This window comes from Furipterus horrens, unplaced genomic scaffold (assembly GCF_987537825.1).
Source record: "Furipterus horrens unplaced genomic scaffold, mFurHor1.1.pri manual_scaffold_5, whole genome shotgun sequence".
NCBI lineage: Eukaryota > Metazoa > Chordata > Mammalia > Chiroptera > Furipteridae > Furipterus > Furipterus horrens.
Window position 1 is genome coordinate 182,329,816 of NW_028327175.1, and position 14,012 is coordinate 182,343,827.

Sequence of the window (14,012 nt, forward strand, 5' to 3'; positions counted from 1 at the left end):
GCTGGCTGGTAGAGACTCAGGAGCCTCCAAAACTCGCCCACGCGGCCGTCGGGCCTCCTGGCCTGTGATTGGTCCAAAAGGAGGGGCGTGGAGGCGGGGCGAGGGGAGGTTGCAGGGCGGAGTTGCGAGGTGCGCAGCGGCGAGGCTTCCAGGGCAGGCTGCATTTCCAGGCATTTGTCTCAGTGCATTCTTCCCGGGACCAGGTAAGTGGTCTTGGGAGGAAGCCGCTCGCCACATCTACCTCCAGCCCTTAAGTACTGAGAGAGAGCTTCTATTTCTGTCCTGCCTCTGCCCAAGCTGGGCTGCAGCGGGGACTGGGCTGCCACCTGCTGAAGCCACGTGGCAAGAGAAGGGTAAAGGGTCTGTCCCTGGACTTCTCCCTTAGGGCCCCCCTTCGTCTGTCAGTCCGAGAGGCGGGGGCATTATGGGTTTTCACCCATCTCCACACACCGGTGTGAAAGTATGTGATGGAGAAGTCCAAGTGGTGGGAGGCTGCCTGTCGGAGGTAAAAAGCAGCCGAGGGACCAGCCCTGAGCCCTGGAGTGAGCTGACATCGCGGGTGAAAGGCATTTTGGGATGGCCAGGATTTGCTAAATTACATTGGACCGGGAGGTACGGCTTTGCAGTCCCCAAGGAGGCAAAAAATGGGCCTGCACTTCCATGCAACTAGGAACGAGAGAGATTTGGGTTCAGTTGGGAGGAGCTATCTCCACCCCCTTTCCCTGGAGAAGACTGGAAGAAGAGATCACAAGGAGCCAGGTCCTGTTCTAGACTCTGGAAACAAAGCAGTGCACAAAATGTTCCAGGAGGCCCTACCTTCCTCACTGGGCTCTTAATCCAGTTAATAAGCAACTGGTCTCTCTGTCTTCTGTGAGGTCCTACCACACCGTGTTTATCTCCTACGATTGCCCAGACTGTTCTTTATAAACTGCACATCTGATCTTGTCATTCTTCCTAAAATCTTTTAATGACTTACTGACATTTTTAGGGAAAAGGTCCAAAGCCTTAGCTTTTGGTATGAGTCCACTTTTTCTCCTCTTCAGTATATCGATTATACTGTTTTTGAAAAACTTTTTAGTGGTTGCTCTAGAGTTTGCAATATACATTTACAACTAATCCAACTCCACTTTCAAATAACTCTGTACCGCTTCACTGGTAGTGCAAGTCCCTTACAATAGAGTATTCCTAGTTCCTCCCTCGCATCCATTGTATCAGTGCTGTCCTTCATTCATATCACTTATCCAAAGCTACAATCAATCAATATACATTGTTGTTATTTTGAACAAACTGTTACCTTGTTAACAGTTAACTGTTAGAGTAAAAAAAATACTTTATTTTACCTTCAGTTATTTCTTCTCTGACACTCTGTACACAGATCAGAGTTTATGACCTATATCATATTTTTTTCTCTCTGAAGAACTTCTTTTAAGATCTTGCAAGTCAGGTCTCTTGGTGACAAATGCCAAATTCTTTCAACTTTCTTTGAGAAAATCTTTATTTTATTTATTATTTATTCTTTAAAGATTTTATTATTTACTTTCAGAGAGAGGGGAAGGAAGTGAGAAAGAGAGAGAGAGAAACATGCAAGTGATACATTAGTAGGTTTGCCTCTCACACGCTCCCAACTGGGGATCTGTCCTGCAACCCAGGCATGTGCCCTGACTGGGAATAGAACCAGCGTCCTTTCAATTTGCAGGCCGGCACTCACTCTACTGAACCACATCAGCCAGGGCTCTTTATTTCTAAAGGATTATTTTGCTTGATACAGAATTCCAGGTTCATCGTTTTGTTTTTTTCCTTTCAACACTTTGTAAATATTTCATTCTACTTTTGTTTGCATGGTTTCTGAAGAGAAGTCTGATGTAATTCTTATCTTTGCTCCCCTCTGGCTTCTTTTTTGGTTTTCTTTAATCTTGATTTTTCTGTAGCTTGATTATAATATGTCTAGGTGTAGATTTTTTTTTTTTTGGCATTTATCTTCTTTGGTGTTCTCCAAGCCTCCTGGATCTGCGGTTTGGTGTCTTTCATTAATTTTGGAAAATTTTCAGTCATTACTTCTTCAAATATTTCTTCTTTTCCTTTTTCTCCTTCTGGTATTTCCATTATGTGTATATTACAACTTTTGTAAGTGTCCCAAGGTTCTTGGCTATTCTTTTTAAATTTTTTTCTCTTTAATTTTCAGCTTGGGAATTTTCTACTAACACTTCACTGATTCTACTTCACTGATTCTTTCCTCAGCCATGTTCAGTCTACACCAAGGGCATTCTTAATTTCTGTTGCAGCATTTTTGATTTCTAACATTTCCTTTTGATTCTTTCTTAGAGTTTCCATTTCTCTGCTTACATTATTCCTGTTCTGGCATGTTGTCCATTTCCTTATTAGAGTCCTTAGCATATTAATTATAGTTCTTTGAGTCCACCCTGATAATCCCAAAATTTCTTGTCATCTGGTTCTGATGCTTCCTCTGTTTCTACAAACTGTGTTGTTTGCCTTTTAGTATGCCTTGTAGTTTCAGGTTTTTTTGTTGAAAGCCAGATAGGATGTATATGAGGTTTTATGTTTATCTGGCAAGTTAGGCTATGTTTCCTATCTCCTGTAGCTGTAAGTATCAAAGACAAAAATTTCCTTTGGTGTCCTTGTTTTTGTCTCCCCTGTTGTCTTTGGGTTTCTAGAGACCTCTTCAGTAAGATCTGAGACTTGCAGTTCAATAGGCCTAAGATTAGGTCTCAGTTTCTGAGTGAGCCTGCAGCCCTGGACCTTCACAAGTGCTTCTTAGTCACCCCTCTCTCCTCTAAGGTGAGACAGGAAGGCTAGAAGGGGCTGGAGTTGACTGTTTCCCTTCTCCAAGTCATTTAGGTTCTGGCAAAACAGTGTCCTTTGAGGGCAGGCCTTGTTAAGAACAGAGGGCCCTGGGTGTGCTTTAAAATGGCTGTCTTTCCCATCTCCCTGCCAGAAGCATGAGGGGATATTTTTCTGATCTTCACCTTGAGAACCCTAGTGGGCTCCTGGAGGTAAAATTCACCCCCCACCCAAGATTGAGTCCCCACTTGTCCACACTGAGCTTCCAGCAATTCGTCAATTACAGTTTAAGTTTTCCTATGGTAGTTGCCCCATCAGTGGGCTTCTGTCCCGATGAACTGTGCTTATCTGTACCTACCTATCTCTTCAGATTTGGGGGCAGTGGTTTGCCCTGTGACCTTAGTTCTCTGATGTGTTTAAGAAGAACTGTTCAGCTTTCTTCTTGTTGTGAGGACAGGAGTGACAATGTCCAAGTTCTTTTTCATGTTAGACTTGTCTCAGTGTTTGAAGACATGGATTCCAGAACCCAGTTATAGATGAGTGTTCTGAAGTAAATCAAGCTGAATTAAAATCCTGGCTCTGCTACTGGCTAATGCTTGTGTGACTTGGTAACGTTATTGAATACTTATTTGTGCCTTGGTTTTCTCATCTGTAAAAGAGGGTTCTATCTTACAGGGTTATGGTGAAAGTGAATTTAGAAAATGCATGTCAAGCAATAAGGAAAGGGCCTAGCATGGAATGGGAGCTCAGTAAGTGTGAGCTGTTATCATCCCCCCACCCCCACCCCATACACACACACCATATGCTTTCAATGCTGAGTCTTCTTTTTGCCTGGAATGCTCTTCCATCTGTCTAACTTCTGCGCATCCTGCACAGCATTGTTTACTTCTTGAACTAACAAAGTATGTTCAAAATTTCTATCTATTTTAGATACAGTGACCATATAATTTATCATCCAAATTGGGACACTTGAGAGTGAAAGCAGGTGCTATTAATAATTACCCCATGGCAACAGTCCTAGACAGACTAGGAGAGATGGTCATCGCAGTTTTAGATGCCTCTTTCCCTGGCTTTCCACTGCTCCCAGTGTCTGTCAACAGCTTTGTTTACTCTGCTGTCCTTGATTTATTCTGAAACTCCTTGACGGCAGGCTTGGTGCCTCACAGCCATGGCTGGGAGTCTCTCACAGGACGGGTGTGCATCACACACACAGACACTGAAATGATGACAGTGGTTGTGCCATGTTGATTTTCATCTTTTATCTGTGATTATTTCTACATTCCATGTGATCCCATGCTTTCTACCTCCTTCAGATGAATCTATTCTATCTTCTGGAGCCTTGCTCACATCCCACCCCTCTTGGGAAGTGCCCATTGAGGGCTGTGTTGCCTCGCCCCTCTGCTTCTGCTCATCTCCTGTATTACTGCTCCTGTACATACTATATAGCGTCTCACTGGTGGGTTCTTGTTTCCAAGTCTGACTCAGCTCCCCAAGGACAGGCACTGTGTTGTCTCTTTTCCCAGTTTCCCCCACAGCATGATCAAGCACGGGGCTGGCCACCAGTGGGCATCCTGGAAACTCATGCTGGCACCCAGTTGCTGAGTCTGGTGACCCATCACTGAGGCCTTCCCAAACCGAGTAGATAATGGCAGTGGCTGGTGAAAGCAGGCAGTCTACCACAGTGGAAGGTGCTCAGGGCCTCAGGCAGGCTTTGGTTTGGGGGACAGTCTTCATTTTCCCTGTATTCCTTAAGTCCACAGTTTTGTGTGTGAGCAAGATGGATGCTGACCTGTCTGGCTTTAACATTGATGCCCCCCGTTGGGACCAGTGCACTTTCCTTGGGCGGGTGAAGCACTTCTTCAATATCACGGACCCGCGCACGGTCCTGGTATCAGAGCAGAAGCTGGACTGGGCCAAGGTGATGGTGGAGAAGAGCAGGTGAGCAGTTAGGGGAAGGGGCAGGAGGCATTGGGACAATATTGATGAATCCCCTAAGGAGGAGGTGGAAACTGAAGATGAGGGAGTAGGCAGAAATCTCAGGAAGGAGGGAGAAGTTAGAGTAGGATGACTTGGGGTGGGGAGATGGTGAGTTAACTCTGCCTATTATCCTTGGGTGATAGGATGGGGGTCGTGCCCCCAGGCACCCCAGTGGAGCAGCTGCTGTATGCCAAGAAGCTGTATGACTCCGCCTTCCACCCTGACACCGGGGAGAAGATGAATGTTATCGGACGGATGTCCTTCCAGGTTCCTGGCGGCATGATCATCACAGGCTTCATGCTCCAGTTCTACCGGTGGGACCCAGGAACAAGGCATTGGGAGGTGCAGCCACTTGGGTCTGCTAGGCAGGGAGCAATATTATGATAATAATAATAATAGCCATCTTTATTGAAACTTGTCATATACTAGATACTGGGCTAAATTCTTTGCATGTGTTACCTCATTTAATTTTCTCAGCTGCCCTACAGAGAGGTACTTTTATCATCTCCGTTTTATAGATGAACAACTGAGATTCAACAGAGGTTATATGACTTGTCCAAGTTCATACAGCCAGGAAGGATTGGTAGCTGAATTTTAACTGAGGCAGTCCTCTCTAGGATGCTCAATGAATAAACTATCCCAATTTCCTCTTTAAAAAGTGTTTATATTGAACAATGAATTAATGTATTTTTATAATGTAATATCCCAGGATATAAAATAGGAAGACCCTTCCAGCTCAGTTGGGGAGAGACTGAACTTTGTCACTGCTGGTTATGTGACAAACCCCTTCCTCCCCCTTCCTCTCTTCTGTCCTTCTCTCTCCCTGCCATGCGTTCATTTGAGCCAGGCCTTGGGCCCCAGCTGTTAAGAATATAAAGACTTTAGTCCTGCCCTAGCTGGTGTGGCTCAGTTGGTTGGGTGTGAAGATTGACACCTGCAAACCTGAAGGTCGCCAGTTTGATTCCTAGTCAGGGCACATGCCTCGGTTGCGGGCTCAGTCCCAGGTTGGGGCGTGTGCAAAAGGCAGCTGGTCAATGTTTCTCTCCCTCTCCCCCTCCCTTCCCCTCTCTAAAATCAAAAGGAAAAAAAGACTTTAGTGCCTCCCCTCAAGTAGCTCCCAATCTTGTTGAAGAGACCTGGAAGTAAACAGTTACAGTCCAGCTTGCTAAATTGTAGGTTGAGAAGACAATATGGAGTTGTAGGAGCAGGGGGCATGGACTGTCTCAGGAAGGGCAGGGGAAGGGTCAGAAAGGTTTTAAGAAAGAAGTGATTTCTCAACCGGGCAGGATTTAGGCATGTATGGAACGGAGAATGAGTGTGTGTGTGTATGCGTTCATGTCCCAGGCAAAGGGGTGAGACTGTGCAAAAGCACAGGTGCATAAAACGTGGGAAAAGTTTGGGGAACAGCCGGTAACATGGTTTGACGTGTGTATACCAAGCCCTCACTGCCATTCTACCCCCCTCTTCTTACTGGTAGAACAATGCCAGCAATCATCTTCTGGCAGTGGGTGAACCAGTCCTTCAATGCCTTAGTCAACTACACCAACAGGAATGCGGCTTCCCCCACGTCAGTCAGGTAGGAGGCTGCAACCCCAGTCTGTCCACAGAGGTCTGGAGGAAGCAGCTGTCCTTTTTGCCTCCAGGGGAACCGCCCTTCTAAAGGGTTCCCAGGCTGTCAGTCCTCCCTGGGTGGGCCTCGCACTGGACCGAGTGTCTCTTGTCAGGATTTGGAAGTGTTTTCTTATGCTGACAAGGAGTACCTTTTTCCTAGACCAACTCAGAATGTGTTCATTCTAAAATGTTTCTTCTACATTCATTCCACAAGTAGTTCAGGAGTGTGTATTTTATGCCAGGCATGGTTCTAGGTGCTGGGGATACATTTGAATAAGACGTGTGTGGTCCCTTCTCTTGTGGAATTTAAGGTCTTCAAAGAAATAGAGCACAATAGCTTCAGATTGTGATGTGATTGCTGCCAGTAAGGGAAGACACAGATGACAAGACAGAGAACAGCAGAGAGGTGTCTGTAGACAGTCCTTCCCGTAGAGCCGACATTTCAGCTGAGTTCTGAAGCGTCAGGATGTACTTAGCTGTGAAATCCCAGGGCAGAGTACCCTGGATAGGGAGCCACAGTAGGCAGAGGCTATGAGGCAGGAAGAAGCTTGGCATGCATGTTTACAGTACAGAAAGGAGGCCCAGGGGGCCAAAGCATCGTGGGGTGGGGCAGAGGTCACAAGATGACCCTGGGGACAGATCACATGAGCTTCTCAGGCATGAAGCTTCGTTTCCAGACCTTCTCACTCAAACAAATGGTATTACCCTCAGCAGGAAGGGCTCCCCACTCCCACGCCTCTCTCTCTTCTCCATTAGGCAGATGGCCCTTTCCTACATCACAGCCACAACCACTGCGGTGGCCACTGCTGTGAGCATGAACATGTTGACAAAGGTACTGTCTGGGGCTGCTGTGGGCATGATGGCCACTAGGGGGCAGCAAAGTCCGAGGGAGAACTAGGCATCTCCTCAGGCTGGGACAGTTGGGGTATAACGGGAGTCCAGTCAAGTGGCGGTAAATACAGCGGGGCTGTCCTCAGGTTGGTCTTTCTGGAGCCTTTGAGGGAGTTTGGTTCCCAGATGAATGTCTGGATGTGTGGCAGTAGCAAAGTCTGATCCTTGTTTTATAGTCCATAAGCCCCTCCACTCCCGTCTTGCAGTGAGCCTGAACAAATCCTGTTGTTCCCTTCCCCCAACAGAAAGCTCCACCCCTGGTGGGCCGCTGGGTGCCCTTTGCTGCTGTGGCTGCTGCTAACTGTGTCAACATCCCAATGATGCGACAGCAGTGAGTACAGGGATCCCTCTTCTTTCCTACAAGCCACGAGGTCAGCAGGGAAACCAAGGCAAGAAACCAAGGCAGTGGGTGGCTTTGGGGGTCGGGTGGGGTGGGGGGCTGCCAGGCTGTGCTTCTGAAAGGTCCTTCAGGATCGACTGCTCCAACAGTGATGACCACTGGAGTGACGGATAACTTAGGTTTCATCTGTGATTGAGTATGTGGCAGTCATTTTTTGGCTGGTGTCAGATGGGGGGAGAGGGTGAGCCTGTGGAGCTCTAAACTCAATCATGTCCTTGAAACTGCAATTTTATTTAAGTTGTGAACTCTGCCTACTGCCAAAACCCTGGGGATGGCTTACAGGATGAAATGTAGCAGAGCGAGGTGTCCAAAGAGAGAACAGAGCCAAGAAGCTTTGAAAGAAGCCAGAGGAGTAGATAGATGTTTTCCAGGCACCCAGTTCTAAACTTCATAGCAGGAAAGGTAAAAGGAGAAACCCACTGTGTCTCACAGTTTTTATTTCTTGACTACAGAAAGCATAGATGTTCCTCTGTTATAAAAGTGAATGAATGATGTAATATATGTAAAGCCCTCAAAATAGCACCTAGAACATAACAAATGCAGCATAAGTGTTAGCTTTTATTGTTGCTGTTGTCATCATTGCCTTCATCATCCCCAACTTCTACAAGCAACATTTTCTTCGAACTACTTGTAAATGGAAATTTATCATGCTGGCCCTTGCTGAGAGTGTGCACTACCAGACTAGTTCTGCGCGCACATCACGCCTCTCCTCTTTCCCTCCCCCATCCAGGTGCTCCTTCCTATTAAATGAATAAGTTGCAGCCACCTGCCTGGCTTTGGGTTAAGTGCTGTCAAGAATTGGCCTGAGAACAATAGCCAGAGCAGCTACTGTTTGTGGCGTGGTCACTCTGGGTCAGGCACTGGACTAAGCACTTTGCTGACATTGTCCTGTTTTATCCTCACCAAGTCCTATGAAGTCAGTGCCGTGATTGTTTCCATTCTGCAGATGAGGATAACCGAATCTTTAGAAGGATTATGGAAGTTGCTTATGATGAGACACTTCGTCTGCAGTTTCAGGATCCAGCCTAGGAAGTCTGGGCTTAGGACTAGCTCTCTTAACCACTATCCTAGATCACTTAAGAAATACCACTCACTGGAGTGCAGAAGGAGGGTCACAGGGCCAGGCTGCAACAGGGTGGCTTCCTAGAGCTTGAGTGTCCTGGCCTTGGTCCCCTAGTGTTCCACATTGCTGGCAGGCTTCCAGCACCCCTTTCCCAAGTCTAGCAACTCCTGTCTGTGTTTAGGGAACTCATCCAGGGCATCTGTGTGAAGGACAGGAATCACAATGAGATCGGTCATTCTCGGGTGAGCAGAGGCCTCCCTTTGGGTGGGAGGAGGGAACTTCCTTTCATACCCTGTCCTGTCCTTAGTGGTCAGATCAGGCCTGGGCTCCATTATAGGATCTCGCTTATTCTACTAGCATTCCCCTCAGTTTTCCGTATATGTCTCTATTGAGAACATTTCTCATCCTTTCTCCATCATTTCTGGCCTTGGAGTCATAGAAGTCTGGCTGGTTGGGTGAGGATTGGGTAAAGTCACTAAGCTCCTGGCAGCTCCATCCCTTCCCCTATGGCAACTCAGACTTGGCTATGACCCTGACCTTGACCCAGCCCTGGATGCTGGATAAGGTCATTCCTGACAACTTACTCTTTTCTGCCCTCAGCGAGCTGCGGCCATAGGCATCACCCAAGTGGTTATTTCTCGAATCACCATGGCAGCCCCTGGCATGAGTAAGATGGGGACGTCTTCCTCTCCTGGGGGCCCTTGGAACACATGACAGAGGCCTAAGCCACATTCGGCTTTTGGGTGGGAGGTGGGACCCCAGCCTCTATAGCCATGTTTCTCGTACTAGTTTGCTTGAGGCCTGAAAGCCATGGGAGAACCACGCTGTAGTTCCTGGAACGTCCATTATCAGGCATTTTAAGTCCTTTTCATTCAACACATATTCCTCAAGTACCTTCATTGTGCTGGACACAATGCGGGGTGCTGGGGGGACAGTGAGAGAGAAAATAAATCCGCTGCCCTGGTTGTGCTTCCAGCAGGGGCATATTACAGAGCAGATAAAACAATCTGTTTCCATGAGCCTTCCAAGATAGTTTTCAGTTTTGAGAAGGACACTTTGGGCCTGGGGTACATGTTTTATTATTGTAGATGGGCTTTGAGAAGCACTTTTTGCTGGGACTTGGGGGACAAGTTGAAGTGGCCATGCCTACAGTCTGCCATTCTTCTCCCAAATGAAAAGTGTTCTCTGGCACTTCTGGGGAGGAAGGGGAATCAGTCCCTGCTATGGCTTTGGAAAGGGGTCTTAGGGAGAGTCGTACAGATCCTCCAAGACTCTCCCTGGTTTCTTTCAGTCTTATTGCCAGTCATCATGGAAAGGCTGGAGAAGCTGCATTTAATGCAGGTGAGTGGGGTTCCCCTTTGCCCCAGCTACATGTGTTTCTGGGAGCTCCTGATCCTCTCATCTTTCTCTCTAGCTACCAGCTTTCCTCTCGCTCAGGCAGGGCCCATACCAGTCCCCAATGGCTGTCTGCTTTAGACACCAGGGCCGATTGCTTGGCCTTGTCTACAGCAAGCAGAACCCCTTCTCTCCTTCAGGGCCAATGGTTTCATGCCTGTGGGTTTCTAGCTGGCTGATTGGTGTGGGTGGGGCAGATGTGGGGTTCACCTTAATGTATATAAATCCCATGTGGGTCTTTCTTTTGTTTTTGTGCAGAAAGTCAAGGTTCTGCATGCGCCATTGCAGGTTGTGCTGTGTGGGTGCTTGTGAGTAATGTGTTTTCTTGGTTTGGGTTCTATGGTGGCTGGGCCACACAAGATCTGTCTTCTTGGGTCACCTGGGCTGAAGAACATGTACTCCTTTACCTGCCTTCCAAAGTGCCTGAGCTCACAACACCTGTGGTCCATCCAGAAAGCTCTCACTTGACCTTTTTTGGAGGAAACCAGGCTAGCTAGCCTCTATGCTCACATCCGCATAGAAAGCGGAGTGCTTGGGTACCCTCCTGTCCCAGGGTTTTCCCTCTGACCTTAAGTCTAGAGAAGGAACAAAAATGATGAGACGATCCCACCAGGAAAATGAAATGATGATTATGTGACATGATAGAGGTATTAGTTAACCCTAAAGAAATCATATTGCAATATATAAATGTATCAAATCAACACATCGTACGTCTTGAACTTGTGCATTGTCATATGTCAACTATATCTCAAATAAACAGATAAAATAAAGAGACAGAAATGATGAGACAGCCTGGGGCTGTCAGGTGTCCCAGCCACATGTCATGGCAGCATTCTTAGGTGCCTGCCATTGACTGGACATGTCCCACCATGAGTCATGCTTTACAGGGTGACAGGGCTAATGGCAGCAACAACAACTGACATTTGTTGGATGTGTCTGCTGTGCTAATGCTTCGCATCTGTGATTTCACTTGGCCTGGTCTACAGGGAGCAAGCAGAGCCCCTCCTCCTCCCCTCAGGGTCACGGAGGAATATGCACTGTATAAATACATCATCTTCCTTTACCAAAAAAAAAAAAAGAACCCGAGGCCTGGAGAGATGAAGACATTGACTCAAGGGTATACAGCTGATAATTGCTGGAGCTGAGATGGGTCCTCGGCAGACGTGCTGTACTTCTGCTAATTGCATGAGCACCGACTGGGCAGTTGGTTACTGCAGGCTGGGTGCTGTGCACAGGCTGTCTCACGGAATCCTCACAGAAACCCTGTGAGGTCAGCACTCTTGTCCTGTCTTTGCTGGCTCAGAGATAGTAATGTGCCCCAGCTTGTGCAGCTTTCAAGTGTCAAAGCTGTGCTAGGAACCCAGGTCTGTTAGACTCCCAAATCCTGTAAGACATGATTCTGGACCCACATCATCTGAAAACTTGTTAGAAGTAGACTCAATGCCTTCCCCAGATCTACTGAGTCAGCGTCACATTTTGATAAGTTCCTGAATGATTTGTATGCATAATGAAGTTTGAGAACGCCTGCCCTTTACTGTTCTCCTAACAGTCCCAATGTTCAGTGACTAGAGGATAGGAACCTTCGGGTTCACGCCCCTCACTGTGGGTGCATGTGCTCTTGAGGGCTGTTGCTTGTACATCCTAGTGACTTCATGTGCTTGAACTACAGGGGTCCATAGTGGAAAGGAAGGGGGGTGGTGGAGGAGGCTGATTTTATTCTGTGCCAGAATGAATATTCTGGTACTGAGAGGCCAGGAGAAGGATTGAAAGGAGAGGTGCTGTAGGGCCAGTTGGGAAGGCAGGCCAAGCAAATGGGCATCTCCCTAATCCTTTAGGGTTCTCAGCAAGGGCCTATGCGAGGGGCTGTGGAGAAATGCCCCCTAACACTTCCGTTTCTCCTTTTTTTTTCCAGCCTTATCTTCATGGTGCCAGTGGCATGTGGGCTCTTCCCACAGAAATGGTATCAGCTACTCATTCCTTACTCTGTTTTACCAAATGTCCTGTCCCTCCTCTCCCTGACCTGCTTGCTGTCCCAAAGGAGAGAGGGAGGGGCAGGGAGAGCAGCATTTGCCCAGGGACAAGTGCCTATCAGCCTAAACTGCATGAATGGTAAAGCAGAACACATCTCCAAGGGAATGAATTGCTACCTCCCAGAGGAGCGAGGGCTGCCAAGGGGAACAACAAGTGACTACATCCCACTGGTTGGGTTATTACATAAATCTGCCCTGGCTGGCTCTGGTCTTTGAAACTGAACATAGGGACAGGTACTCGTTCTGGCTCACGTTTGCCAGCGGGTGGATAACTTGAACCTCTTCATTTCCCTTGCACGTCATGGAACGGGAACATCAGGTTGGTGGGAGGAAGGACTAGCTCTAGGAGACCAGCTGTAGCTTGAATAAATACCGAGAAGATGCCTATCCCCCCCTCCTTAGTACTCTTAGCTCAGTACTCATCTGTTAGACATCACTTGTGTTCGAGCACTGTGCTTGTAATCTTGCGAAGAAGATGGAAGGTGAGCACCAGGGAGAAGGAAATCAGGCCTCAGGAGAGGTAACAGCAGTGTTTTGTGTACAGAGGCTGTTACTATTCTGATGGCACGATAGGGAAGGGCATTCTTAGAGGTGACATCTGAGTTGGACTTTAAGGGTCATTTGCTGCTGTCCCGGTAGCATACTCATTACCCCTCCTCTCTTCTCAGTGAATTGCCAGTTTCCTATCTGGAACCGGAGCTCCGAGACACCATCAAGGCCAATTATGGAGAACTTGTGTCTTATGTCTACTTCAATAAGGGTCTCTAAATGCCTCACCTCAGCCAGGACCAGTCTACATTTATACTCACCAGCTCCTCCTTAGCCATCAGTGCCCTCATTCCTCTTGGCCGACAGGGCCTAAGGCCAGGGTGGATTTGAGAGTGGGGGTGCGAGGATGCCTCATGCTTCTACTCAGGCACTTGGTTTATTGGGCTCCCAGAGATAACAGTGAACAAGGGTAGAAAGACCAAATCTTCTATCTGCTCCCCCATTAACTCCCATACCCTGGAGACCAGGAGCTGAGTCCCCCTCAGGGAGAAGTTGCTGGGAACTGAGGGAGACACTCAACAAACTGATTGGAAAAATTGGGGAAACTTTGGGATTCTGGTTCCAGCCAGAATTGGGGAAGAGCCCCAGGAACAAAGAGAAGCTCCTACTCCTTTTTCCTCTTCCACGTCAACTTTGCTCAAGCTATGAAACCTTTACCCACGCAGTTCTAGCTAACGCAGGAAGTGAGGGGCTAGTCTGTTTCACTTTGGGGCTCATCTCCACTCTTCCCCATTCTCCTCATTGCCCTAGTCAGAAGGGTTCTCCAGGAGTGCTGCTAACCTTGAGTTATCAGGCACCAGGGAGTCCTTAGTGCTAGGAAAGGTCACTGTGTGGGGCAGCAGAGTTCCGTGGTGCTTCAAGCTCTGTCTATTGATACCGACTTTGTTCTGTTGCTCTAAAATCGTGTCTTATTTTACTTCTGTGCTTAAAAGATAATTCCACAAACTGAGTAGAAAGGATGTATGTAAGCATGAACCACACATTGTAATGGGTATAATTTCCTGACTGCCTCCCTTCCTCAGCCCATTAGATTGAACACCAGAGAAAGACTGGTGTGTACTGACTAGGAAAGGGAAGTTTTATTTGGATGCCTGTAAGAGAAAATCAGCCAAGACCAAAGAGCACAGCCACTTGCCCTTCCCAGCTTGGCTGCTGTAGGTGATTTCTCCAGCTCCCTGAGGGGCTATTGTGGCATTCCTGGGGTCAATGTCTCTATGAGTTTTGTCTTGTAGAATTTGCTGACTGTTCAAAGGACACTGCTGTGAATTGAATAAATTTCTTGAAAGAGCACAATGAA

At 47.5% G+C, this 14,012-nt stretch overlaps 1 protein-coding gene across 2 annotated transcripts; it reads left to right on the forward strand.

The window, feature by feature from the left end:
* The first annotated feature begins 120 nt into the window (after nucleotides 1-120).
* On the forward strand, nucleotides 121-14,012 carry SFXN2 (sideroflexin 2). Of its 2 annotated transcripts, XM_090278512.1 has the most exons (13): nucleotides 139-203; nucleotides 3,475-3,548; nucleotides 4,553-4,737; nucleotides 4,920-5,090; nucleotides 6,254-6,352; nucleotides 7,144-7,219; nucleotides 7,524-7,609; nucleotides 8,923-8,983; nucleotides 9,342-9,408; nucleotides 10,033-10,082; nucleotides 10,395-10,444; nucleotides 12,049-12,096; nucleotides 12,835-14,012. In XM_090278512.1, exons 3-13 carry the CDS (start codon nucleotides 4,577-4,579, stop codon nucleotides 12,932-12,934), a joined length of 969 nt encoding a protein of 322 aa, XP_090134638.1. In that variant the 5' UTR covers nucleotides 139-203; nucleotides 3,475-3,548; nucleotides 4,553-4,576; the 3' UTR covers nucleotides 12,935-14,012. The 2 variants fall into 2 exon arrangements, with proteins under 2 accessions (XP_090134640.1, XP_090134638.1); XM_090278514.1 differs by lacking the exon at nucleotides 3,475-3,548 and having other exon boundaries at nucleotides 121-203.